The 25,692-nt window shown below is 38.5% G+C and overlaps 3 protein-coding genes and 1 long non-coding RNA gene across 5 annotated transcripts in view; 2 read left to right on the top strand and 2 right to left on the bottom strand.

The window, feature by feature from the left end:
* Positions 1–5,173, top strand: part of LOC5566722 (flotillin-1) — a 75,837-nt gene extending 70,664 nt beyond the window's left edge. For both annotated transcript variants that reach the window (XM_021840034.1, XM_021840033.1), the window contains 4 exons: positions 55–525; positions 591–734; positions 791–955; positions 3,390–5,173. In XM_021840034.1, coding sequence (XP_021695726.1) covers positions 55–525; positions 591–734; positions 791–955; positions 3,390–3,407 — 798 coding nt within the window. In that variant the 3' untranslated portion in view covers positions 3,408–5,173. The remainder of the gene's footprint in view (positions 1–54; positions 526–590; positions 735–790; positions 956–3,389) is intronic.
* LOC5575737 (SPARC-related modular calcium-binding protein 2) overlaps positions 3,557–25,692 on the top strand; it is a 217,609-nt gene continuing 195,473 nt past the window's right edge. Inside the window, exons 1-2 of the mRNA XM_021840029.1 lie at positions 3,557–3,650; positions 23,794–23,864. The gene's annotated coding sequence lies outside the window, so the exon portion shown is untranslated. The remainder of the gene's footprint in view (positions 3,651–23,793; positions 23,865–25,692) is intronic.
* On the bottom strand, positions 15,719–16,211 carry LOC5566723 (signal recognition particle 9 kDa protein). The gene has a single exon (XM_001651081.2). It carries the CDS (start codon positions 16,073–16,075, stop codon positions 15,842–15,844), a length of 234 nt encoding a protein of 77 aa, XP_001651131.1. The 5' UTR covers positions 16,076–16,211; the 3' UTR covers positions 15,719–15,841.
* LOC110675352 lies at positions 20,286–20,973 on the bottom strand. Its single transcript, XR_002499395.1, has 2 exons — positions 20,713–20,973; positions 20,286–20,654 (listed from the first exon to the last, which is right to left on the bottom strand). It is a non-coding gene; the product is annotated as an uncharacterized LOC110675352 (long non-coding RNA).

The raw sequence follows: 25,692 nt of genomic DNA, 5'->3' as shown, positions 1-25,692 counted from the left end.
CGTTCGTTGTGCATTTTCCGTATTTTCCTTCTGTTCTTCCCTCCCCGCGAACAGGGCTACCTGAAAAGCCTCGGTATGGCTCGTACGGCCGAGGTGAAGCGTGACGCCCGTATTGGCGAGGCGGAGGCCCGCTGTGACGCCACCATCAAGGAGGCCATCGCCGAGGAGCAACGGATGGCCGCTCGGTTCCTCAACGACACCGAGATCGCCAAGGCTCAGCGTGACTTCGAACTGAAGAAGGCCGTCTACGACGTCGAGGTGCAAACGAAGAAGGCCGAAGCCGAGATGGCCTATGAACTGCAGGCTGCCAAGACCAAGCAGCGCATCAAGGAGGAACAGATGCAGATCAAGGTCATCGAACGTACCCAGGAGATTGCCGTTCAGGAGCAGGAAATGGCTCGCCGTGAACGTGAACTGGAGGCCACCATCCGGAGACCGGCCGAGGCCGAGAAGTACAAGCTGGAGAAACTGGCTGAAGCCAACAGAAACCGAGTCATTTTGGAGGCCGAAGCTGAAGCGGAAGCGGTGAGTTAGAGTTACGTAAATAAAGTTCAATAATAAAAATAAAACCTCTCCAATGTTCGAAACAGATTAAGGTTCGCGGAGAAGCTGAAGCATTTGCCATCGCAGCCAAATCGAAAGCCGAAGCCGAACAGATGGCTAAGAAGGCGGAAGCCTGGCGCGAATATCGCGAGGCTGCCATGGTCGACATGCTGTTGGATACGTTGCCAAAGGTAAGGTCTTTTGAAAAGTTCGAAAGCGTAACGTTTTCTAAATTATCGTTCAACAGGTGGCCGCCGAGGTTGCGGCTCCGCTGTCGCAGGCCAAAAAGATTACAATGGTATCCAGTGGCACCGGTGAGGTCGGTGCGGCAAAGCTCACCGGCGAAGTGCTACAAATCGTCAACAAGATTCCGGATCTGGTCAAATCGATCACTGGCGTGGACATTTCTCGGGTAAATCAAAATCATAAATACATCTAAACTCACCTAGGATAGATACACATATACATTTGGACATTCTAACGTATACATCGGATAATTTGATTCATAGCACTTTTGTATTCATCTAGTATAACAATCTAGTCTTTGGAAAATTATTAGAATTGATATGGATGTAGTGGATACAGGTCATAAGTCAATCAAGCAAAACTTTTTGTATTAGAATAGAAGACATCATATGAAGTGGGTTCGATCAGAATTACTAGCGTGTAGAAAATCTTTTAGTACATAGCTCTTCAATTCTCTCTTCCATTCCTCTAATTGTGCCACTTTCTTCCGATTCTTCATCTTTCGTTCTGCTACGTACCATCTATCCTTCCCCCTGGCAGGCCATCTACGAAGTTCCTTCGGATGAGTTCGTAGAATGACACCCTGAAGTGATTGTTTAGACGACACACACACACAGGACGACGACGACTATCTCCCAACGAAATTTCTACTTCCTTCCCACTGTGTTTTTTCTCGACTTTCTACTGCCTACGTAAACTACATTTTTAGTTTCCTTTGTTAACTACTTTCTCGAGTGTGTTCTAGTATATACTCCAGCAAAATCGGGACCACTAACAAACACTAGGATATTGGGCGAAACACTCATACATTACAGATTTGCAACAGATACAGCACCACAGTACATCGAGAGCAGTTTTCTAGATAGATCACAATAGTTGGATATTCGAAGGCAGAAGGTGTAAACTTTGAAGGTAGACTAAACGTTATCGATAGTGTAGTGTTCCATCGTGCTCATTTGGTAGAAGTAGTTCAAAAACGAGAAATTCACAGTGAACGAGAAACTCAAAACTCGCGTAATGTTTCGAAAAAATGGTAGAACAATAGGTAATTAATTACAAAGGCGAAATCATCGATCACGCTACATTATTGTTCTCTCAGTAGCTTCCCCGAAACCAAAATTAGGTATTTTCGTTAAAAATAACAACGAATAAGGCAGTTTTGCTGGAGTTTTTATTATCGCTGACGAGCGATACGAAGTTAATGTGAAAATGTTTCCCATGCATTATTGCATCAGCGATGATGGAAGGTGTGGAACTGTATGGCCTTCTATAAACTTTGCAACCATTGCAATGAGCAGTTGCGCAGAATACTGAACCATACAATGTTAAATATATAGACAGAGGGGACAGACCTGGTGTAGTGGTTAGAATACACGCCTATCACGCCGAGGACCTGGAATCGAATCCCTTCCCCGACATAGTCGCCTATGACAAGAACGTTATAGTGTGACGACTTCCTTCGGAAGGGTTTCGAGGTGAGCTAACCCAGGGCTAAAAATATGTAGACAGAGGAACTCATTTGCCCTCGGTATAGGAAGGGTAACATTCAGCATGACTACACAACACCCAAATCTCGCATAATTTAGTATAAAACCCTAAAGCCATTGGTAGTTATATTCAGGAATTGCGAGCTATCCTAAGTATATGGATGGATTTACACCTTATTGTCCAACGCTATGATGAAGAGAAGATTATCTTCCATCGCTCAGTGGATATAGTTTGGAAATTGATCAATTCATTTACGTAGATTATCATGATTTTCTTGATTACCAATGGCTTTAAGGCTAAGTAGCCCGTCATTCGTTTTGGCAACAATGATGACTTTTCAGCTTGCATTTCAAAGTGATAAAACTCAGTCTTGATAGTTTATATTGACTTGAAAATGTATCACTGTACGCGCTAACATGTATACGATATGCTGATACATTTTCAGCTGTGTCAGTGCAAAACCAACTGATTTTCTTTGATTCGAAATGATGAGATAAATTTGCTACAATCATCAACGACACGTACAAATTTCAATGACGGCCTACTTCGCCTTAACCAAAGTTATGCGAGAAATACAAAAATGTTCTATTAGCACAGAAATTTCTAAATTAAAACTGTGGAAATGCTCATGAGAACACAAAGCTGAGAGCTAAGTGGCGAGAGATGTTCTAGAATAACTTTGTCCACAACGCTTCAAATCTATGATTTCCAATCTCTCAAATATAGTGAGAATAGTCGAAGCTACAGTTGGCTTCGAAGAAAGATGTTGTTTTGAAAAGCAGTTACGCTCTTTTGAAATGTTGGTTTGGTTTATCACTACAAAGTAATTTAGGGTAGTATATAAACTTAGATTTCTAGATAGAACATCACACAATATTGAACAAAAGTACCCCATTCGGCATAATGTCGTTTGGCAAACATCTTACACGAATCATTCATGATCACCACACAAACACGCCCATCTCATTCGCCCTCTAATCTTTCGTTTTCTGTGTTTCGTTCCATGTACGCGTACGGCATTACGCCCTACCTCCACATATTTTCGTTGGAATACTGAACCTCAAATGTTTTTATGCGTTACCTCTGGCTGCAACTGTGTCTTCCCCCGGCAGTCGGTACACGCTGGTTAGAGCCCCAGATTGGTTGGCGATCGGGTGTCGCAAGTCGCCTAGATTTCAGGCCATCTACTGAGGCGGTGGAGGATGTGTCAACGACGACGACGATGACGACAACGACCAACAGCAGACCCAGTAAATTTCACAGAGACCGTACGCGCGGTCAACTACATAATGCGGAAATGCGACGACCATCGGATCCCGATGATGTTGATTTTCGTAGCTGAGCTTTACAAATGTTTTGTTAAATATTTTTTGGTAAGTTGCTTTTTTAGTTTATGTCATTTGTTTATATGTGTATATTTGCAGTTTACTTTTATGTATATTTTGGGATGGTTTTCTATTCTTGTAAGATAATTTTGTTTTAAAGAGTTATATTGCCATTTATATTGTTTAAGTATCGTTTCCTCTATTTAACGATTAAGAATCAATTTTTGTCTTCTATTCAGTTTTCTTCTTCTTTCGATCCGATCGAGTCGGTATTTCCTCTAAAAGAAGGGGCTTTTCCCCACTTTCGAATCGTTTTGACATCACTGCCACAGCATTCAATTTATAAATCGAATCATGAAAAGCACAATATTGCACACACTTTGGATACTAAAAAAATCATATTCTTTTCGATATGGAGTGTATCTCTGTGGCTGACTCGACCGAGGAAAGAAACGTGGAAAGTAATCGAAACGTTACCACTTGTACCACTTACGATGTGATTACATACCTCTTCCGTATTACCGTCGTCTGCTTTGGAAGAGTCAGGCTTAGGGATGGGAACAGTCACGAATATGAAATAGGTTAGGAACTCATTTCCATATCGATACTTTTTTCATCCCTAGTCATGTCCAACCATGCACATCTGTTAGAAAATTCGTAGATGGGACCCACAAAAGCAGGGTAGATCATTCAATCAACACTTAGCGAAAATACTTATAAAACTCGAACTAGAAATTTCCCCTAACTATTACCGATAAAACTCGAAATGTGTCCATCCACTCGTTTGGCCTATGCTATTGAATGATTTCAATCGAAAATTTAATAAATTTAATTGTTTGGATTCTAATCCTCTCACCTAAGTAACATGATATTGATATTTTCATGAAAATCTTATTAGAAAAGTCTGTGGTAGTTATCTTAACGCTTATGCAAACAAAATAAGTTGCATAATCGTTCATTGTAACTTCTACAAGCACCACTACATAAAATCCATAAAAGAAAACACAAACTAGCGTAAAAAATAAACCCATTTTTCGGTAGGTGTAGAAGTCCTTAAGCAAAACCCGATTTTCGGAATGTCGTGACCTTATTGGGATTCGTTTGTTTCGGTGTATAAACGCCAAGTGTATTAAATTAAGCTGATGTGAAAACAGAACGTAAATTCAAAATTCAAAGACCTGAAAAAATCTAAAACAATTACACTAGCAAACCTGCTCGCATTTATAGGTGAATGAAAAAAAAAGAACAGAGGCATCAGTTGGGACAAAATATTTATCGACACACCCAAAGGAAAAAATATATATTTTATAATGAAATTGCTTGATCGATGGATTACAGGCAACTTAAAAAAATATAACACACTTTAAAATGGGGACAACCAAAGGCAAGATTTCTCGAACAGAGTGTTTAATTTTCTCGATATGAAAACCAGTGCATAATATAAACTATAGATATGTTTACTAGCAGTAAGACGATGCTAGCGAATGCGCATATAATCTCTGATTGTGTTTATTTCTTCATCGGATATGAAACGTTCAAAGTAATAAAAATCAAATAGTACTAAAGCCAAACATGGCGTACCGAGACATGCACGTCTCGCGACCTCAAACGCAACAGTGGTGAAACCATTGCGTTTGGTGTTTTACTTTGAAAGTTTTTTGGCTCACGTTAGTGCGTATCACCTCTCCCTCTTTCGTTAATAAAGAAGTTTTAGCATCATATCTAGTAATAGTTGAAAATCAGGAACCATCTGGTACAATTTGAGAAACTTTAAACTCGCCTACAACCGATAGTGAAATTAAAACAAATAATCACGCTTCTCGAAATCGGATGATACCAATATCCGTTCAGTACCACCTACAACAGATTCCACAAAGGTTTTTTTTTTCTAATTGTTTATTAGGCTCATACGTGTTTAACACTTCACGGAGCCAATGATTAAATTATATTGTTTTAATAAATCTAATTAAAAAAAATCCAACAAAACTAACAAGTGAACTTTGTACCGATAGTAGATAGTCGGGAAGAGCTTCTCCGCTTTAGGCCCCTTGATGACTTGGCCTCCAAATCTCGTTTTTTCTGCGGTTCCGTTTCGTCTTCCAGTCTAATCTTTGCAATCCCTGCATATTGCGTATAAGTTTTTCTTTTGGACCTCCAAAATCTTATTTGCACCGGTTCAGGCTTGGATTCCACTACTTTCTCGTTTTCCTCCATGCTTCTTCCGATTCAATGCTTTCCGGTTCTAAAACCTCGATCTCCAAACAGAGGCGTCGCGTGCTCAAATCAATCACCTGTGCAACAACAAGAAACTATATTTTTTTTTTTAATTTGGTTAATCACGTCTATTCAAACGGTAAATTGGTGATTGACTGGATTTTGCACGTTTAAGGCGAAGTAGGACGTCATTGAAATTCATACGCGTCGTTGATGATTGTTGCTAATTCATCTCACGATTTCGAATCAAAGAAAATCAGTTTGTTTTGCACTAACACAGCTGAAAAAGTATCAGCATGCTTTATGAATGTTAGCGCATACAGTGATACATTTTCAAGTCAATAGAAACTGTCAAGATTGAGTTTTATCACTTTGAAATGCAAGCTGAAAAGTCATCATTGTTGCCAAATCGAATGACGGGCTACTTAGCCTTAAGCTACAAAACATATCAGAAATAACAAAATGTATCAATATGCCCAGATAGCCGTAGCGGTAAACGCGCAGCTATTCAGCAAGACCAAGCTGAGGGTCGTGGGTTCGAATCCCACCGGTCGAGTATCTTTTCGGGTTGGAAATTTTTTCGACTTCCCAGGGCATAGAGTATCTTCGTACCTGCCACACGATATACACATGCAAAAATGGTCAATTGGCATAGAAAGCTCTCAGTTAATAACTGTGGAAGTGCTCATAAGAACACTAAGCTGAGAAAGCAGGCTTTGTCCCAGTTGGGACGTAACGCCAGAAAGAAGAAGAAGAAGATCAATATGCACATACACATTCTTGCATTTAGTAAAATAACTGCAGTGTTCGATTTTTATTACAATTTCCTTGTACGTTTTACTTGAATTGAAAATGTTTTCAGCTGCATTTTAATCTCGTGTATCCGGCAGAAATTTATCAAAAAACACTATCTTTTAAAATAATATTTTCGGTCCCCAGACATTACAACTAATATGTGAATATGTGTGTATTGTGCCCTGCAAGAAAAATCCACGGAATGTCCTTGAAGAACGAAAAAATTCAAACCTACTTGAATTTTGAAGTTGCGTTTGAGATGCGCGCATGTGCCGCTGGATGTGGATTTGACTTGGCTTGGTATGAATATAATTGTTATAAATTTGATTTTAATTATTAAAATCTCTCATGTTATAATGTGGATATCCTTCTAAGTTTTTTTTATCTTTATTATAGAGGTTTTCAGCTTTCGCAGCTGGTTCGCCTCTTCAAACGTGTAAAGCTAATTTTTATATCTCGGGTTCTTTCAAAAACAATTTCTCCTCTTCATTTACATCATTGCTTAACACGGTTCTCATACTATCTTGTAGGTTCAAATTGTTACGTATATCAGCATATTTTTGACAGTTTAGTAAAATGTGTTCAACAGTCAGAGGGATTGAGCAGGTTTCACAAGTTGTTTTAGTTAAATTGGAGATATAGTGTGCATTAGAGTGATGAAAATTTTGAAATTTTGGCTCCCCTATGCTTAAACGATTTAAATTATGGTAAATAGCATCCTCCCTAAGTTTGAACAGATTCGGAAGAAATTTGACTGTGCACACGCCATTTGAAGTTTATATGGAGATTACTATGGAAAACTCCAATCTTATGTGTTTAGCCCTCTATCTCTTCGTCAAAATATTTTATGGAAAAGTGAACAAACTCTTTTAATGTGAAATCTTCCCAGCTACAACTTTGCCGAAGACCACTTTTCAATTGGACGTCAGAATAAATTGTTATTCATCATCATAAAGTTGGTTTGCATGTACCGTAAAGTGCCCTAATTCAGCGCAGTGCCTAATTCTGCGCATTTCATACAAAACTATTTATATATGGAAATACACATTAATATTTCAGCAACTTTCAATGCTATTCGAGGCTACTTTGATTTAGCATAAGTTTGAATCACAAATAAAAGCAAATAAGGCATTTTTTCGCGGCATAAAAAAATAATCAGTGAAGGCCCGTCGGAGTAAACGTCATTTTTCTAATTTTCTTAGCGTCCGTGCTAAGACTGTAGGACAACAACAAACGCGAATTCTTTATCAAAAATGTTTTATTTTTTATGCAATATTCCATGGAACTACTTGCCACAGATATGTTTCATGGTGCTTCTATGAAATCTTATCAAATATTAGCATAATTATTGAGTTTTATTTAAAAAAGTATTGCACGGAATTAGGCTACGTCTTTTTTTCATAATGCCCTAATTCCGCGCACTGTTCTTCGTATAACAACAGACAAGTAAAACATGCTATATCCGTCTTCACATCTGTCTATTTCTCTGAAAAGTAACTTCATGCATACTTACGTTTCATTCTTCTTCTTTCTGGCGTTACGTCCCAACTGGGACAAAGCCTGCTTCTCAGCTTGGTGTTCTTATGAGCACTTCCACAGTTATTAACTGAGAGCTTTCTTTGCCAATTGACCATTTTTTGCATTTGTAAATCGTGTTGCAGGTACGATGATACTCTATGCCCTGGGAGTCGAGAAAGTTTTCAACCCGAAACGATCGTCGAGACTGGTGGGATTCGAGCCTGAATAGCTGTGCGTTTACCGCTACGGTTATCTGGGCCATACGTTTCATGTACAAGCGGAATATCGGGAAAGCCCACTTAGGAAGCGTCCAGTAATGACTAAGCATTTTTTGACCAATTTTTGACACCCCCCCCCCCCTTCGTAGCCTGTTTTTCCATACTTAATACTTAATACTTGGTTCATAGCAAAACCGTAGACTTCCCCCTCCCCCTAAAATGCTACGTAATTTATGAACAGTCCCTTACACAGCCCCAAAAAATAGTCTATACATCTTTGCGCCGCACAAAATTGACTTAGCATAATGAGCCACACATACCATTGCCAATGTACACTTGTTTATGATTCTTATTTAAATTATACAATCCATATAGAATTATTGGAAAAACAACATATGTCGTAATTTGTAGAAGACCCCACAAATTACGACACATTCTCGGGAAATGATTCACGGAAACGTTGCGATCCCTACATAATTTACGAAGCCTCTAAACAAAAAGTATGATAACACGGAGGAGAGGGATTGACGTTATTTATGGACGACCCTTAGGTTCTTCTAATTTTTTGTTTTTGCTTAAAAAAATTTAGTTTCAGTTACCCGTGGCATTAGTGGATACCATTAATTTATTTGCTCAAAACTTATTGATTCCAAGCAATAATGCGAACTAGTCCTTGTATTGTATGAACAGTGCAGAATACAAATAGGGGTAGTCGGGGCGGTTTCGCCAATGCAAGGGGGTGGAATGATTCACATTGGCATGGGGGTTTTTCAGGGGCCTTCCTTAGCAGAGTGATTAGAGCCCGCGGCTACAAAGCAAAGCCACGCTGAAGGTGTCTGGGTTCGATTCCCGTTAATGCCAAGAAGAAGAAGATGGGGTTTTTTTTCTCGACCGAATTGTCTAAAACTATGCAATAAGAAACATATTTAAGCCAAATATAAGCTCAGTAGATTTCGAAAGAGTATTTCATTTCCAAACTTTCCAGTTCAGTGAATAAAATAATTAAATTGTTAGATTCTATGAGATAATATCACAACATAAAATAGGGTGCTCATATAACCCCATCGACAAAAAAATCGACGAAAAATTCATTCGTGATTTTTTTAAGACAACGGAAATCATGCATATCTAGTGTATTGATCTAAAAATTTCAATTCTAACGACTTTTCTTAAGATGGCCAAATTGCACCACTTTCCCCTAGACGAAATTCACACGTACCAATGCCACCGTATTGGTAATCTTTATTTCATGTGATAGACAAAAAAATAGTTAAAAAAAAAACTGAACGTAGACTGAAAAGTTACGGTTCATACAAAACTCTACGTTTTCTCATACAAAAAGTGTTTCGGAAGCGGAGGGGGTTGAAAATTTTCAATTTTAAGTGTTACGTAACGAATGGATGCAGCCCCTTATCAAAATCAATGTAAATTTGATTGTTTCATGAGTGCGCGGAATTAGGCATTCTGCTGCGCGGAATATGGAAAAGCGTTTAAAAAATGCGCGGAATTAGGCAATTTCAACGAGTGAATTATTTCAAAAATATCACGAATGTAAATTATGAATACAGTCTAGTTTATATTTTTCCCATAATCTAGAATAGATTTGCTAACGATCCACCCATAAAGCTTTTTTGTTGATGCAATACTGATTTTTAGGTAACCATTTGAATCGTTTTATTCCTTAACTGCGCTGAATTACGGCACTTTACGGTAGCATGTTTCACCAACTGTTCGGCAGGCAACAGTGGTGCTCCTGGCGGGAAGAATAGATCAAAGTAATCCAGGCTACTATGTTCTACAGCAAAAAAGCAGTGTTGCTCTGAAAGTAATTGAATGATCATCTCAGTATGGTTTAGACTTTGGAATCAATAATAACAAATTATCCTTACGTCCAATCAAAATGTGGTCATCGGCAAAGTTGTAGCTGGGAAGTTTTTACATGAGATGAGTGTGTTCACTTTTCCATACATTATTACGACAAGCAGTTAGAGGACTGAACACAAAAGTTTTGCCTTTTCCATAGTAATTTCCATATAAACTTCAAATAGCGTGTGCACAACCAAATTGCTTCCGAATCAATTCAAATTTTGGGAGGATCATTTTTATCATAATTGACATCGTTTAAGCATAGGGGAGCAAAATCTTCAAAATTTGCATCAGTCTAGTGTGCATGTGTAACTCTTGTGTGCCCTATTCTTAAACGAGATAAGATCTTCTGTTCTTTTCGATTTTTTCTGTCTGACCATTCTAACACAGTATTTTTGATTTTTCTCAGAAATTCACCATTGTTGGATTCCCATCTTCGATACCATGCATCCTGTAGTGCATTCTGAATTACTAATTTCATATCTGCCCTAGGTATTCCGAGATTCCATTTGGTTGATGTACGCCCGATGCTAGCAAGCTTGTCTGCTTCCTCGTGTCCTCTAACGCCACTGTGTCCTGGGACCCAGCAAAGAGTCGTGTTGGGTAGAATAGAGTTTTCGATAGCCTGGATTAAGGGATGCTTTTGTTGCGGATTTTCTAATGCAGCCAATGTACTAGCGGAATCAGAAAAGATGACCGATGCGTTGGGGATGCTTGTACACTTCTTGATTGCAAAGTAAACTGCCGCAGCTTCTGCCGAAAAGACGGTAAATTGGTCGGGTAATCTGCGTGCGAAATTTCCTATTGGTGAAGATATACCAATGCCAACCTTTCCATTTGAGCGTGAACCATCTGTGTAGATTTTGCAGTGTGTAGCGTATTTATTCTCAATGAGTTCGTTGAAGATCACCTGAATTTTTTCCGGTGATTCGCCTGCCCGTATTTCTCGTTTGATTGACCAATCAACTTTGGGATTAGGACGATCCCATCGTCGATTTCCGACTCGGTGGAGTGTGGCTATTTCGGGAAAGTCAATATTAGTATATTGTTGCAACAAGTTTCTTGTCTCATCGAGGATAAAAATGTCTCTTTGTGCACCGTAGGTATGTTTTTTCGATAAAGCTTATCGCTCTGTTGCTTGCTGCCGCAGTTAGGGTGTACTCGAAAGGGAGTATTCCGGCTTCAACCATTGTGGACAAAGTCGGAGAGCTTGGAAGTAGACCAGAAGTGAGACGTATAATTTTGTTGTAAGTAGGGCTAAAGATTTGGATCATAAGCGTTGCTGAACGGATTGTAATTTCTAGGCCGTACAGTAACTTGCTGATTATTATGCTCCGACCTATATTCATTGACAACCTCCGGTTGTTAGTTGAGTGCCTTCCTTAGGCGTGCCTTAATTAGGCGTATTCTGCTTTCGCTGTCTTTTTTCACGAAGGAAAAAGGCGAAGCAAAGTTGCATTTTCTGTCGACGACAACTCCTAGGATTTTTGCAACCTCACATCCATCGACAATTACTGGGGTTGTCCAGGGGTGATATTTAAAGTTACAAACATGTGAAATTACACATTTTTTCCGCAGCCATCTTGAAGCCACAGGAACTTGTCCACTTCGAGACTTCACGCACCGCTGATTGGAGTTTACGCCGTATGAGTTTGGGACTTCTACCAACAACGACAAGAATTATGTCATCGGCGTACACGAAGATAAATATACCATCGGGGAGATTGTTGAAGACGGAGTTCATAGCCACCAAAAAGAGAGAGACGGCTAGTACGGATCCTTGCGGTACACCTGATTCCTCGATGGACACAAATAAACAAAAAAATCCTTGTTCCCAGCAAAGACATTACCTCTCCAATTGAGGAAATAAAGCGCCGGCGGTAGCTCATGCTTCACGTTCATGTACAACCCACGAACGCCGTTGAATATGTCCATCTCAAGACTAACAGGAAACTTCTCTCGTACAACACGTTTCACTTCTCCGTACTTTCCTAGCTATCCGGTAGCTCCGGTGGCAGTTCACACACTCGAACGTATTGGAAGTTGCCCTCCGCATCTGATGTTTGCACCATCACTGTTGTCCTATTCGCATATTCAAAGCGAAGTGGATGCCCATTGTTCTCGAACGTCTGCTTGAATGCTGTTTGGTTCTTGAATTTCAGGTAAACGCTCCCGATCCCGGAGGGAAGGCGAACCTCACAGTGTTCTTGATTTCAACCTTTAGTACTCAGAGCTGATAGAGTCTGCACAACTCGATGTACACTATAACTCGATGGATTTTTCCGTCCCTTCTTCTTCTTCTTCTTCTTCTTCTTCTTCTTATTCTTTCTGGCGTTACGTCCCAACTGGGACAAAGTCTGCTTCTCAGCTTAGTGTTCTTATGAGCACTTCCATAGTTATTAACTGAGAGCTTACTGTGCCAATTGACGATTTTTGCATTTGTATATCGTGTGGCAGGTACGATGATACTCTATGCCCTGGGAGTCGAGAAAGTTTCCAACCCGAAAAGATCCTCGACTGGTGGAAATCGAACCCACGACCCTCAGCATGGTCTTGCTGAACACCTGCGCGTTTACCGCTACGGCTATCTGGGCCCCGGCATCTTTTCAGTCCCTTCATATTCCCATAGATCGTGCTCTCCAAAAGTCGATATTTCTATAACTCGATATCTGCTCTAGTCGATGTCATACGAGAGGTAGATTTCGCCCCATAACTCGATATTTATTTTAAAATTCTTCTTATTCATAAAAACATAGACTAATTCTTGTTGGGAAGTAAATAAATATTTGCAAGTTGTAATAAAATTTTAAGAAGATGAAAATGAAAAAAAATTATTTTGTCAACAAATTAACGTGTTTTTTCGAGCATTTCGAAAAAAGTTTCAAACCTATGTACAAATGAGAGGCTCTCTTTGTTTACTTTTTCTTTGATCAATAACAGAGTCACATTAACCTCTTCTGTTGCGTGTTTATTTGAAACGCTAGTCAAGGAAATTGCCTTTCGCTCTGTAGTGAAAAACTTCCCAAAAGCTTAAGTATTCCACTGTTATAATCGAAAGAGAGCGAGAGAGGTGAGAATCTCTAATTTTTACATAGGTCCTTTAGTAATGTTTCGCGAGAAATAATAGTTTGTTGAATACTATCAACAAAATAATATTGCTTTCTTACAGAAATGGTCATATATGTATTGGAAATACAAGAATTTGTTCCTTCGAATTTGGGATGTTTGTGTCGTTTTATTCAATAACTCAATAATTCTATAAGTCGATGGTCTCTTGAATATCAAGTTATGGAGAGTCGACTATTTTTCAATGCAAGTCTCTAAAAAGTCTTTATTTCTGGCGAAAGGTCTCTAAAGTCTTTATTTTAATTTTAATAGTGGTTTACGCGACTGTTTCATAGGTTGTTCAGAAATTTCCGCTCAGATTCCTCGAGCTGTTCTTCTAGTGATTTCTTGAAAGAATTGTTTTGATATACTTTCAAAAACTCCTCCAGAGATTCTTCCAATGGAGTTTCAAGGGATTAAAATTCTTCAGCATTTGCTCCAGGAAATCCTTGACCACTCCAACGCTTTTTGATTCTTGATATTGTTTGACTAATTCTTCCACAAATTTCCCCAGTCATGTTATTATCTTCCGAAAATTCTTACAGGCGTTCTTCCAAAAAAATCTACAAATGTTCATTTCAGAGTTTCGGTAGGAATTCGTTTAGGTACTTTTCCATAATATCTACAACAATTCCTACGCCATTTTTTCCAGTTAGCCTTCCAGGAATTGTTCCAAAAAATCCTCCAGGGAATGCCTCGATGTCGAAATAATTGAACACTCCTCCAGCAATCCTTCAACATTTTCGACCTGGGATTCTTATTAAGTTTCTACAGATGAATTTCTAAAAATTTCTCCTACACGCAGCGAATTTCATACATTTTGCCTTATGAAAAGTGGAACGATTATTGCAATACCAACGCTTTATGTATCGTTTTAGCTTCACTCCACATCAAGGCGTCGATGGGCGCGTGGTGTATGCTCGGGCCTATTGATCGCAAGGTTCTTGGTTCGATTCCAGGTTGCCGCGAAAATGTTTTTTGCTTTCAAATTCTGGTTTCATAAGGCAAATTTATGAATCTCAATCCGATTTCTTGTGGCGAATTTTCATAAGGGGTTCCTATGTTTATCGATACTCCATTTACCTGAGTGTAGGCATTTCATTTTAGAACTACTCCAGTTCTTACAAACAATAACCTCGAAAAATTTCTTAAGTAAAAAGATTTTCTTAAGAGTCCAGGATTTCTTTCAGAGCATCTTGTGGGTGTTACTCAAGAATTTCCTTCTCAAATAACTCTTTGGGAAATTTCTCAAATAATATCTTGAAGAATCCATGAACGAATCTCTGGAGTAATTTCTTATGGTATTCTTAGAAAATATTATGATTAGGATCTTGAAGAAACCCTGCAATCTCAAATACCTCTGGAGAAAACAAACTGTTTGAAACCTTAACTAGAATCGTGGAGAAAGTTCTAGAAAAAAAAGAATTATTGAATGAATTCCTAAAGAACTTTTAACATGCTTGAAAAAATCTGAAAGAATCTTAGGAGGAATTTCTTGACTTCTGTGGTTATCCTTAGTCAACTTACTGAAGGTATTAAAACGACACTCTTAGAAGAGGGATTCCTTAACACTTCAGTTGTATTTTGTACAACAGTGAGGAAAAAACCTCGCTTATCGAACACATCAGCGTGGTGGTTCTGACGGCGACGAACCACGCGCCGACTTAAAGGTTAAGAAGCCCGTAAAAATCATAAAATGAACTCCTGAAGAAAACTTTGTAATATCCTGTAATATCTAAGGAAAGTTTGGACAAATACCTTAATTAATTCAATAGGGAAAACAAATAAAAATATTCATACAGAAGTACGAGTAGCAATACTTGTCATAAGATAATGAGTTAGGGATGGTACACAAATTATGTCACGCTAAATTTCAACTTTTTCGATCCCCTCCCCCCCCCCCTTTGTCACACTTTTTGTATGAGTCCTCCGAAAATGTTGTAAGGCTTGTCACGCTTGGCTCGACCCCCTCCCCCCCTTGGAACGTGACGTAATTTGTGCATGACCCCTAAAAAGTATCATAAACTTTCTTAGATAAATGTCATATATATGTCTGACTCAATAATAAAAATCTGTTAAAGTATCAGCATAATTCCATTACTTTGAATTGCGATCTGCAATGTCTGACATAAACTGACTAAAAATTTCGATTGCATCAAATGCATATCACATATAAAATTAATCAAATTGTAAAGTATTGGTTGTTTAAGTATTACCATTTAATGTACCTAAAATAAATTAAAAATTGTTGGCAACTGTAAGAAAAATGAACGTCTTCATTCTAAATTTTCGTTTTTGGCATCTTCCAAAAGTGCCCAGAACAAGGTCCGGCTCCCTACCCGTTTCTTTCGAAAATGTTCACCCAGTCTCGAAAGGGCCAACACAAGAAAAAACATTACAAACGTTGTACATGTACGGAATATGTATTTCTCACATAAAATCCACTGTTACATTCCTCACATGCACCCAACAAGAAAAATCCACACTTAGCATATTAAAAATTAAAGAACATAACACCCCGTTTCACTCCTTGGACGCCATCAGCCACATCAGGTTGCCGGTGAATTTCTCTATTCTCTTCAGGTCCGACAGCACCTCGGTTTTGAACTGCACGCACTTGACGTTGTCGGTCAGCTTCAGGACGACGGCCGTCTTCTGGTGGGTGTACTTCATCGTAAACCGGCACTGGCACGGGTTCGCGATGTACATGTTCTCGGCGGCGATCTCGAAATCTTCCCACGATTTGGCGAATACCATTTTGATTGATTTTGGGCTGCGATTCGTTTTTTTCCAGCGTAAAATAAGGGTGCTTTTCTTCTCAGTGAGGATTTTTGTTGACTGCACTAGTGCTCCGCGATGTGTGTTTTGACAGCAAGAAACGTCAGAGAAAAGTGGTGAGTTGTCAACTCTGAGGAGGACAGCAACAAGAGAGCGAAAGGGGGTGTTGTACATTGAAAGTCGAAGTACTATGAGGGCGAATCGATAATTTAGTATTGATTAAATTTAAATTTTTAATTCATTTATTTTCTTTAGGTAACCAAAATTACAGACCAAAACCAGACTTATATTTTTAGGGGTTGTATGTATTGTTAAAAACAAAAAAATGAATTAAGTTGCGGGAGCTCCACGTATGAGTCTCTGTACGTGCCATAAATTCTTTCGTTCTCATGACTTTTACTGTGCGCCGTGTGGGTTGTGCTACTTTTCCCCGAATGTCGGTTCCCCGAATGTCGTTTCCCCGAACGCCAGTTCCCCGAATATCCTGTTTCCCCGAATATCCCACTTCCCCGAACAGTTTTTGGCAATCATAATTGGCATAACTTTTTACATTTCAGGTAAGTGAACGTACTGGTCATCTGATATGCACCCTTCTTTATTTGATTGGCGGTTCTTAGGAGTTTTACCGTCCTCAGCATTTTTGGCAACATGTGTATAGTCGAGAAAGACCAAATACCTCCTTCTTTCGATTGCCTATCGTTCTTTCTAGTTCACCATCTTGCTATCAAAAACTATTAGAGCTCCTATTCGAACAGTACCACTTTTCGGGGAACTGGGTCATTCGGGGAAATGGCATTCGGGGAAAAGAGTCATTCGGGGAACTGGCGTTCGGGGAACCGACATTCGGGGAAACGACATTCGGGGAAAAGTAGCACAATCCGCCGTGTGTTGGTGCTGTCTTGCTCTCTCTTACGGGCAACTTGAAAACAGGGCGCACAGTAAAATTCAAACGTTTTATAGCATGCAAAGGCTCATTGATTCGTTCAAGATCAAGATTTAATCGGGAGCGGGCTATATGGCATAACGCTATTTGTCACAATAACCATTTTGGCTAAACGGTCATTTGGCATAACCAGAATTATATCCCTACTTTCAAAATATGGCTGTTCTTGATGAAATGACCATTACGCCAATTGTTCTTCATGCCAAATTACCTTATACCAAATGGCTTTATGCCAAATGACCCAGACCCGATTTTCACTTATGTTTATGTTAAGTTAAGTAAATGAAAAACCTAATTTAGTACTAAACTATTGATTTCCATAATATTATGTTGGTTTCTTTAAGATATGTTGGTTTATTTAAAAATTTCGCTTATTCAAAATTTTATCAATGTTGTCAAAATTAAAGATTTTTTACTAACTCAAAAATTTGTTTATGAAAAGCATTGAATTTCCAGCTTAGCAAATTTTAAGTAACTTTCAAGTTGCGATGAAAATTCTAGGTCAGTAGGAGCACTGGAAGTCGAGATCCAAACCTCCACACTTGACTATTTTGTATGGAAAAACTGCCAATGCGTACTTTATTCTGTCCAGTGCTGTATATGCACTGAGGTCAAACCAAGTTTTTTATAACACATTTTATCGTCGGAGATATCACGATTATAAGAAAATTAGTATTTCCAATGGATCATTAAAATAACCAAAACGGCCGCTTTGGAAAGCATAGATAGCGCCACCGTAGCCTTGTGTGTTTGACAGAACAGCAATGCTGTCACAATGTTAAATCCCATATACAGTGGCGCCTTTGTCATGAAGTTTGATATGTCGCAAGATATATCTCAGAACCACCAAAATAATGGCCACTTCCTCTGGGGAACAGGGTATCCAAAACAACTTGGCATGATATCAAGTCATCCAAAAACGTTTGAATTATCTTTCTTTAGCTTTGGGAATTTATGAAGTTTGGTGTTGCCAGCTAGGTTTCAGAGCCGACAATTTAGTGGCCACTTCCTCCAGGGAATCGAGAACTCTGAATAATCCGACATGTGATCAAGTCATTCAAATACCTTTGAACTAAAGGTGGTTCAAAGGCATTTGAATTACTTGATTTGCAAATTCATGAAAATTGATATGTCGCAAGCCAGGTTTCAGATTCGCGATTATAATGGCCACTTCCATCAGTGAACCGGTATTCGGAACAACCCAGCATGTGGCCAAGTCATCCAAAAACGGTTGAACTATTTTTATTTAGACCTGGTTTGCTAAATCATTAAGTTGATTTGTCGAAAGCCATGGACTCTAAATTAAAGTGGTTATTGATTCTTCAAGTGGGATTACCTCAGTAGTCACATAAAACTGGTTGTTCCACATAAGATGTAAAGCCCAACGTAAGAAGATATTCAAAACGATTTTCCCAAACAACAGCTATTTAAAAACAGCGTACAGAATATTTTGTTCTATATCAGCGCTGTGAATTGTATAGTGTGACGACAGTTATGCGTAGTAATACAGTAATGGGACAGTTATGCGTGGAAATTCAACAATGGGACAAATTGACTTAGCTTGCTTTTCATTGAGTTTGCGAACAAAGTTAATTTTTGGTAAGTGTTTTCTAAAACTATACGTAAAAATCAACTGTTTGATGACAAAAAGTCAAAAATGCATAAAACGTAACATGGGACAATTATGCGTATAACGGCAGTACATAATGTATGTACACTGTGTCCATTTAGCTTAAGACCACCTACATTTTAGAACAAATGAAACAAATTTTGTTGAACTTCAAAGTAGTTGTGAATGTTTTATTGAGTACTTCAGTTGTACAGTATTTTGTAATGATTTCTGTTGTCCATTTTATTTAGGACCATTTCATATATTGTTCGCTTTTACACAGTAAAAGCTATGTAAACAGTGAAATTAATGTGTCAATAATCGGTCACCTTACCATTCCTGTTAATAACCTGGAACATTCGGTTCGGCATACTGTTAACCAAGTTTTCCAGTACAGTCTTCTCAATATTTCCCCATGCCTCCAAAATAGCTGATTTGAGCTCATCAACAGTGGCGTACTGCTTACCTTCAGCATAAATCCTGCGTACAAGGATTCCCTAGAGGTTTTCCACAGGATTTAGGTCTGGGGAGCGCGCTGGCCAGTCCAGCAGATCGATTTTGTGGTCCTTTATCCACTGTTTGGTTTCCTTGCTTGTGTGGATAGCAGCATTGTCCTGCTGAAAAGTGAACTTTTTGCGTCGAAATCTGCGCAGGAATGGTAGAAGACGCGTTTCTAGCACCTGGATGTAGTCCTTGCTGTTCATTTTGAACGACGTGAACGCAAGGTCCAGCTTTCCAGATGCACAGAATCCTGCCCAAACCATGCATGAACCGCCACCAAAATTTCTTGTGGTGAAATATTGTTCTTCTTTCCGCAAATCTCTCCAGTATCCATTAAATCCGTCGGGACCATCCAGATTGAACTTCTTTTCATCACTGAAGATCATCTGGAAGTAAACAAAAAAGAAAACATACTTTTTAATAAACATTCCTTAATCACGCTGAAAATTGCTTTAAAATAATACGCCCTTTTCACAACTTACCATGGTCCACTGTCGATTCATGTTGGCTTTTGCAAACCCGGATAATCATGAACCATACTAGTACTGTTCCCCGTAGTGTGGACAACAATTTGCGACAATACGTAAATCATTTTGAATAACATGACTAATAACAATATGTCAACACTTACACGAACGGTTTTGACAGTTCGGTAAATGGTAAATGGGAAAATCACAATGTGGGGAATAGGCGGTTAAGTTATGTAACCATTTAAAAACGACGTTTTTCTCGAACAAAATTTGTCATTGACAGTTTGCCGAGTGGTAGATATATTATCCATTTTCTGGCAAATTCAACGTACACCAAACAGTTCAGAAACAGTTTCACTACATACTTTAATAAAATTAAATAATGTTTGTGGAATTATAAGTTAATGGTACCTTATAGTGCAACAACCCTATGGCGTACTGTCCTGATGTATTTGTACTATATTGGGAGATTTTATGGATAAATACAATAAAAAAAACAATTAAACAAGAAAATGCGTATAGAAAAAAACTCTCTTTGATTGAAATTTGTCTTATTTATTCCAAATGACTAACAAGCTGTAACAATTTCAATCAACAATGTATTCAGGCTATACGCACTTCTTGTTTCACTGTTTCTTATTAAAAATAAAAACTTATACAATTACGTTTACTTTAATTTTAATAATTATTATTTTAATCACGCATCGCTCATTAAAATGCTAATCGTTCAGAATTAAAATGATACATTTTTCTTCACACATATTGAATTTAACTCGAATCTGATCAACAGCTGCTGTCATGCTGCAGCGAAAGCCCCCATAACGTTAACTGGATCGGATGCTGAGCCTCCGAACACCCCTTTTGGATTTTAGCACCAGTCCTGTGGCAAGTGGCAAGTTCACAAACCAGCTTCCATTGCAGTTCCGATTCATGAGCGATGTCGTTACTCGGGGTAGAGGCTGGAACGGCTATGAATGATGGCAGCAAGTTTCTTTCCAGCAAGTTTTTCTCCCGCTTCGACCGCCACTGCATCATCTGGGAAATAAGCCACGGATTACAACTAAGTGTATGTTGATATAATCAAATTACATACCTGCTTTCTTTGATTTCGAATATGATCGAATTGCAATTGAAATCAAACTTAAATCTATGAGAAAAAACTTGCAAAGATGTTGATTTCACTTTTATGTTTTCTTTTTGTCGTTTGATGACAGATCTGTCGATATTCACTGGCAATGCGTAAAGACAAACACGCTTAAAAAATGCCACACTGCCAACGACTGAGTGAGTTTCAAAGTTCGAAACCAAAAATATTTATTGTGTTCTATATGTAATAAAATTAGACTCGACTAAAAAATTGGACAACATAAATTTATTGTAGTTTCATTTCATAGGAAGACTTGTGTGGAATTATCAGAATGTTTTAATAAATGTGAGAAATTTAGTCACTGTTAGCGTCATAATCGTCTCAGTTTTTGAGCGTGGACACACCATCACCAATGCATTTAACTGTTTGCCGAACTGTAAAACAAAGGTAATATATAGTGAATTTTACACGTGTAAATGGGTTGCATGAATATGAGAACCAACTGTTTGACAAAATGTGGCTAAACATTGCTACTATTTCTAACGGGGACCAGCACATATATTGTTGAACTATATCGGAACAGTGTAATAAATTTTCACAATTTTGTACGCATTACTCAAAACATGTTATATGGTCTTGAGCGATGGGTTTCATATTGTTTAACATAAACGCAACTGTTTGTGGTAAATTAACCTTAACGGTAACAGGATTCTAACTGTTCGCAATGTATGACAAACCGTATTTTTCTATGCGGGAAGTTCAAGCGTCTCTCGATGTGGGATGGAGTAAGGTTTGGAGCTTTTGCCTTTTTGGCCCTTTTTATGTACGGACTTTGGACCAAAACTTGACGAATAGTCTCCCGGCAAACGTTCAAATTCAGCTCCTGTTTAATCTGCTTCAGCGGTTTTTGGGAGTTCGAAGCGGTTCTAACGATTTCACGTTTCTCTCGTCCGGAAAGCTTCGATTTGCGAGGTTTCTTCCGATTTTTGCCATATCCGGAAGGATTTTTCAGATAAGTTAGGACCACTTGATGTGACCGGCCAATCCGACGAGCAATTTCTCTGATTCCAACTTTATCCCGGTGAAATGCTTCTATTTTGCCTTTCTCCTTGTCCGTCAGTGCTTTTCCCTTCGACATAATGAACTTTTTCTTCTTAAAAATTTCAAAACACACGTAAAACACTTGTGGTTTTAACTTAAATGGACACCGCAAAAGTATGCGAAGGACGAATAAACACTGATCCTTCATCATCATCCACCACTACTCGTACATTCGACTGCTTACACAAATACAAGCAAAGTGTCATAGGGTGGGTCATAAATATAAACTGTTTTCCTATTGGATCTGAAAAAAATCAGGTGGTCTTAAGCTAGCTGGACAAAGTGTATATTAGATGAGGGATCATGTGTCCCTAGCCTACATCTTTCAAATCAAATCACATTTGAAACACATCTTCAATAAGGGAATTTTATGTGTTGCGTTTGATTTTATTTTTTTAAATCGCCGGGTTTTGAGAAAATGATACACGCGCAAAACTATCCAGATTTTTCTCCGTTCCAAGATCTCCGTTGTTTTTTTGGAATAAATTCAAACAATCTGCACTTAAAACATAATATTATTTAAATGGCCACCACTGACATAATAGGGTAAGATCAAGTCTCTCTAGTCTTCTTTAGTGATGCCTTCAAGGTCTCGGTGTTGCCTTCTCGAAGTGCATCGTCAGTAGACTGGCCCTTAAACTAAAAAGTTGTAAAAGTCAACGGGGCACCCCCTAGATATGTGCCTTAGGGTAAGAAAAAAACTCAAAATTTCAACTCAATTTGTTGCTCCACCAGCTGGCGCATTCAATTTGTATGGGATATTCGTTCCAAATATATTGAAAACTGACCCTATGTTACTCTTTCATTCCGTATACAAGTTGATCGGGTTCAATTGAGCCCACAATGACAAATACACTAGTTAATACCCTAATGAGCATAATTGCAAAGATTGTATTTGGATTTGAGCTTATTTTCATTACCCTTTCAGTTGTCGAAAGTTAGACTTAGATCAGCACTCCCGTACAATCACTTATATGCATGCGCCTTGTGCAGCAGCACGCCAAGCGCCATAGGTAGCTATGATGATTTAGTGGCTGCCGTCTAGATATGCTGAAGAAATACAAAGCAGTATTGCTTGATCTACTTCAGATAGTAAAAACACTATTTTTTTTAAATTTTAGTCATGATACAACCTTCTACAATATTGTTCGATATGGTATCAAGTAGTGTTTTAGACATTCTGGGTTCAATTGAACGCTATCAACAATTTTCCTGAACCAAACAGTAGACGATGTGCTATTGCCCATATGTTTGAGCTGAAAATCCCATATTAACTTCTATTTAAATGCGCCAGCTCATGGAACGACCAAATGGGATGAAAATTTTCAGGAAGTCTTCCTCTTACCCTAAGGAATAATCCTGGGGGGTGCCCCGTGGAATCATACAACTTTATTTTTATCCCATACTAAGCTGGGCCAGTCTAATCGTCAGTCAACACCGATCTTTTGAAGCCGTTTGGGTTCTGATGTAGTGAACTTGAAATACTTTGACTTATTCTACGAGTGGCGTGAGGTGAGAATTGTCGGTCTCGTATAGCGAGACTCGCCGTGTAAATCAAATGGAGAGTCACTTCACTCGAGTCGAGAATCGTCACCTGGCAATACGAGACCGACAATTCTTACCTCACAACACTAGTAGAATTAGACCAATTGGGTATTCAATCTATATAAATAAAAATGAAATGGTGTTTGTATGTCACGAAATGGCTTACGAACGGGTCAACGGATTTGAAAGATTCTTTCTCAGTTTTGTTCGTCAGGGGTTCCGACGTGTTCGTGTGTATAAAAGTCCCAAGATATTCACCGGGAAAGTTGAAAAAACGAGCGCGAACGAAACTGTCATTTTATATGATACGATCAAAAGCGTTTTTCAACAGCCTACTTGATGGCAAGACGAAGTTTGCCGGGACCACTAGTTATCAATAAAAGAATAATTGAAAAAAAAAAATCAATTTATTTTAACGTTTACCCTTCGTATTTTTTACAGGGCTCTCTTCATTGATTCGGATCCCCAAAGTTCAAATCCCACAGTACGTACAACAACATGTTCAGTAACAAGTAAGTAAAGATCTTACATAGCCTTTTTATAATGACCTTCCGTACATAACTACTACCTATGCAAATTGTTCGATCATAAAATGTTCAAAATGTCATTGTTTTCATCAGTGTTGTGAAAAACTCAATTTCTCACAACTCACGCTTGAGATTTTTCATGCGTGAGTTGTTAATCATGCAACTCAGCAGTCAAAAAATCATGGATGAGTTGGTTCACCTTTTTAACTCATTGTCTCGTATTTCCACAGTTTACTCACACACGGCAATAATTTCTTGTTAATCTGGTAAAATTATGTCAATCCTTTCTAACGTAAACAACAACATACGGGTTTCACGAGTTTTTGCCGGGTTTTGCGATTGAATCATTTTTTTCGTTTGAGTTGATTGAGTTGATTTTGCATCAAAATCTCAAGCGTGAGATTTTCAAAGCAGATCTCTATTGAGTTTGCTCTCACGGGAGAGCGTATTGATTGAGATTTTGAGTGTGAGTCTATCAACACTGGTTTTCATCTATCATTAACCATTTTCTTCTGTTTGGTGTTACGTCCCAACTGGGACAGAGGATTTGGGTTCGATTAGTAGGAGAACTGGGGGTAAAATGAACACTTTAAGCAATGTTCATGTTTTCTTGCTTATGAAGCTGTCAGATTCTTTTTCAAAAGCTTAGAATTGAAGAAGGATGTTCATGCAATGTAACAAGTTGACATATTGTGATGGAAATAGAATTTTATCAAAATTATTATAGTTTTGAAAATTTCTTTCAACAGAGTCAATTTTCTAAACATGTGGGTAAAATGAACATGTAACGGGGGTAATATGAACATATACTTGGGGGTAAAATGAACATACAATGGGGGTAAAATGAACATGCAGAGGGGGTAAAATGAACACCATTCTAATTGAACGGGTTGCGGCATGTTTCTCGGCATCTGGTACATGATCAATACATGTCTTACAGACATTCCGGAATCGATGGAACGTTTAGCTGCGATCATTTGGATGGCTGTCCATGTCTGTCTTTGTATTTTTTCCGGAAAACTCTCGGCATCTGAAATAAAATGCGGTAGTATTCGCCCTTCCATGGTGTTCATATTACCCCCATATCGAGTGGTTCATTTTACCTCCAAAGAATCAACATAATCAAATCATTGGTTCTAAGAATTTAGAAGATAAAAATACTTTCGATTTCCGTACACTTATCATAAATACATTAAAGATATGATGTGCTGCTTAGTTCAATAGATTATGGATGATTTTAGTCATAAGAACCTTAAATTTCACGAGTGAAAATTTACATCATATGAGAAAACGGAGAGGCGTACTTTGTTTTTGTTTACTTTTCCAGCTTTTGACAGTTCCCTATCGCGCTATAGTTGTCGAAATAGTTTCTTAGTCTGGGGATTAAGGATGGTGCTATGTTTTGCATAGATTTATAGCATAATTATCGTAAAACACAACCCTGTTCATTTTACCCCCCTGTTCATTTTGTGGGCAGAGCACCTTGCAGCGTACCGCGGATTATACGAAGAAGGACAAATCGACCGGAAAAGCAAGAGAAACTCGTGACGCGTGCTTTCAGAGGAAAGGAATAACTTTTATTGAAACAATGCTTTTGTTTCCAGTTCAATCAGCACAAATGATCAAGAAATTATAAAGAAAGGTTTACTCTGTTTTTGGGAACGAGGGGCGCCTGAGTGGTTATTTTACTCCTACACTCCTCCTAAAATTACTACTGAGGCACAAGCCCAATCCGTTCTACGAATCGGTTATGCAACGTTGGTCCCAAGGGTTTCGTCAACGCGTCGGCGACCATATCAGCTGTAGGGCAGTA

The sequence above is a fragment of the Aedes aegypti genome, chromosome 2 (genome assembly GCF_002204515.2).
Source record: "Aedes aegypti strain LVP_AGWG chromosome 2, AaegL5.0 Primary Assembly, whole genome shotgun sequence".
In the NCBI taxonomy this organism is placed as follows: Eukaryota; Metazoa; Arthropoda; class Insecta; order Diptera; family Culicidae; genus Aedes; species Aedes aegypti.
Note: the sequence above shows the minus strand (reverse complement) of the source record. Positions and strands in the feature narration are given on the sequence as shown.

What these genes read in the sequence shown, in the direction of transcription:
- LOC5566723 (XM_001651081.2), bottom strand. Translation starts at nt 16,075, where the DNA reads ATGGTATTCGCCAAATCGTGGGAAGATTTCGAGATCGCCGCCGAGAAC.